At 40.7% G+C, this 3106-nt stretch overlaps 1 pseudogene and 1 gene segment (V, D, J or C); one reads left to right on the top strand and one right to left on the bottom strand.

Annotated features, from left to right (window-relative positions):
• Positions 1-330: 330 nt before the first annotated feature.
• LOC101411827 (ferritin heavy chain pseudogene) lies at positions 331-956 on the top strand (annotated as a pseudogene).
• Positions 957-2278: 1322 nt separating this feature from the next.
• Positions 2279-2889, bottom strand: LOC105747196 (immunoglobulin kappa variable 1-39-like). The segment is given in 2 exon segments: positions 2279-2622; positions 2808-2889. Coding segments are annotated over 2 exon segments (426 nt in total).
• Between the last annotated feature and the right edge of the window lie 217 nt (positions 2890-3106).

Genomic DNA, 3106 nt, shown 5'->3' with positions numbered 1-3106 from the left:
ACAGCCTGCCCAGGAGTGGCAATGCACACACAGAGAGCTGACTCAGCAAGGTGATGCAACAAAAAGAGACAGATTCCTGGTGCCACGGATAAGAATACAAGCAGACACAGAAGAATACACAGCAAATGTATGCAGAGAGCAGACAAGGGAGGGGGGGTGAGAGCAGCGTAATAAATTTTAAAAATAGACGTCTTCACCGAGAGTCCCCGCGGTTTCCTGCTTCAACAGTGCTTGAGTGGAACCGGCGCTCACCCCTGTTGGCCAGCCACCCCCAGCTGCTTGCTTCCATCCATCCAGTGTCACGTAGCCACCACTTCTCAACCACCCATCATGACAACCACATCCCTGTTGCAGGTGCGCCAGAATTACAACCAGGACTCAGAGGCCGCCATCAACTGCCAGATCAACCTGGAACTCTATGCCTCTTACGTCTACCTGTTGATGTCTTACTATTTTGACCATGATGATGTGGTTTTGAAGAACTTTGCCAAATAGTTTCTTCACCAATCTCATGAGGAGAGGGAACATGCTGAGAAACTTATGAAGCTGCAGAACCAACGAGTCAGCCGAATCTTCCTTCAGGATATCAAGAAACTACAACGAGATGACTGGGAGAGCGGATTGAATGCAATGGAGTGTGCATTACACTTGGGAAAATAGGGTGAATCAGTCGCTACTGGAACTGCACAAACTGGCTACTGACAAAAACGACCCCCGTTTGTGTGACTTCATTGAGACCCGCTATGTGAATGAGCAGGTGAAGTTCATCAAAGAACTGAGTGACTACATAACCAACCTGTGCAAGATGGGGCCCCGGATTCTGGCTTGGCAGAGTATCTCTTTGACAAGCACACTCTGGGAAGCAGTGATGAGAGCTAAACCTTATGTTGGCTTCCCCAGAGCCACAGGGTAGTAGTGCATGTGTGTTGGGTTTACCTTTTCTGTAAGTTGTATCAACATCTTTCATTGGTACCATTCCTTCAAATAAAGTTATTTGGTACCCCCAAAAAATAAATAAATAAAAAATAAAAATAAAAAATAAATTTTAAAAATAAATTAATAAATAAATGAATAAATAAAGTTTATCCAAAGTGTTCAGGTTAAGTAGACTTAACCATGAATTTCTTCAGTGCCAAAGGAAGGTAAGAGAAAAAGTTGACAATTGGTGAAAGAGTTCAGGAGGAAAGTTGTCACACATTTCTAGAAGGTTAAAGTTGAAGAATTAGAGTTGCCATGAAAAAATGAGAATAGCTGAAAGAGATGGAGAAAAGATATAGGGCTTTACAAAAGTAGGCAGATTTTCAGTTATTCTATAAATATTTGGATGTAGACTATTCTAGTTAGCCAGGCTTTCCACCTACAATAGGTTACAACCACAGAATAGATTCCCCTTAAGATCCTCCTTTACTGAGGTCCATACTGCTTCACACCATCAAATATACATATATTCTATTTGCAGTATTTTTCCTTTTTAAACAGATGGAAAATGCAACATTAATTAAAGTTGTAAAGACTAAAATTATACATGTGTCATTTCAAATTTATTGGAACAAGATGAAGTAAACACAGACCATATAACAATATGGAAAACATTCAATTTTTGGCAAGTTATATGGTTCACATTTTAAAAGAGAACTATAGAAATAGGGTGACAGTCAAAGAATATGAAACTTACTGGAAAATTTTATACCCAAACTGCAATCAACATATGTCTTTGGCTGAGCATCATCCCTTATAACCTAAGCATTCTTCAATGAGTATAGCATATTAAGGAACTCACAATTACTATTTGATGGCAATAAGAAATGAAAATAGTTATCTAAATTATAAAAAGAAGGTACAGTAGCAAATCAAGTCATCTTTTGTGGCACTGAAAAGAAAGGCTTGGATGGCAATGGGTCCAGGAAAGGAAAGCGTAAGGGAGGATAATGACCTTCCACAGTGGAAGTTTTGCTTATGAAGGATCAAGGATTTAATCTTGGGAAGGACCAGAGTTGGGGGAAGATGGGGGAGAAAGAAGAAGATGGAAGGGATAAGGAAAGAAGATGATAAATTTTTAAACATTAAGGAGGTACAATGAATAGAGAATCAATCCATCAGGTTATAAAGTTTAAAAGACCCCAGCCTAGAGTGTCAATTCACCCTGTGACTTGAACTGGCTAAGAGAAAAAAATTTCAATGGTAAAGTCCCCTGAAGGATGTGGTTTCTCAGTCTGATGGAGGAAGCAAATATATTTAATTTGAAGAGGAAGCAGCTGGTGCTCCAAGACCCACTGCCCTACACCCCTGGGGAGAAGGTTTGTGTTCGAGGCTGAAGCACTGTGGGAGGATAGCTGTTACTTTGCTGACAATAATAATCTCCCAGATCTTCAGGCTGGAATCTGCTGATGGTGAGAGTGAAATCTGTCCCAGACCCACTGCCACTGAATCTATCAGGGACCCCAGATGGCCGGTTGGATATCTTATAGATGAGCAGTTTAGGAGCCTGTCCTGGTTTCTGGTGGTACCAATGTAAGTAGCTGCTAACACTCTGACTGGCCTTGCACTTGAGGGTGATGGTCTCTCCTACAGATGCAGCCACAGAGCCTGGAGACTGGGTCATCACGATGTCCCCACTGACACCTGCAACCAGAAAAGAGCATTGATCATGCATTAAGTCACAAATGTAGAAAAAATATATATCTAAAGGTAGGTTTTCTTTTTTATCATATATATTCAGATCTGCTTTAGATGAAATGGTTTGCTCACTCTGCATGTTAAAACCATTCTCCAGTTTTATAAAGATAATACTCTTCTAAACCTCTCACCTGAGGCCCAGAGCACCAGCAGGATGAGCAGTTGGGAATGTGACATCATCTTGCTCACTTCTCTGATGCACTTAGGCCTCATCTCCACGGAAACTGCATTAATAGTGCTCTGAGCAGACAACCAAGTCCCAGAGGAGTCTATGCAAATGAATGGGGAATATAAAGTCAAATATACCTGTGCAGTTAGTTGTAAAGATAAATAATGGAAGGGGATAAAAATATCATGACCACAGGAAATGTAACTACACTCTGGCAAATGGTGAGAAATCAACTTAACAACCAAAATTTTCAACAATATT

Source organism: Dasypus novemcinctus, chromosome 17, assembly GCF_030445035.2.
Source record: "Dasypus novemcinctus isolate mDasNov1 chromosome 17, mDasNov1.1.hap2, whole genome shotgun sequence".
Lineage (NCBI taxonomy): Eukaryota > Metazoa > Chordata > Mammalia > Cingulata > Dasypodidae > Dasypus > Dasypus novemcinctus.
This window is presented reverse-complemented; position numbering and strand designations above follow the sequence as displayed.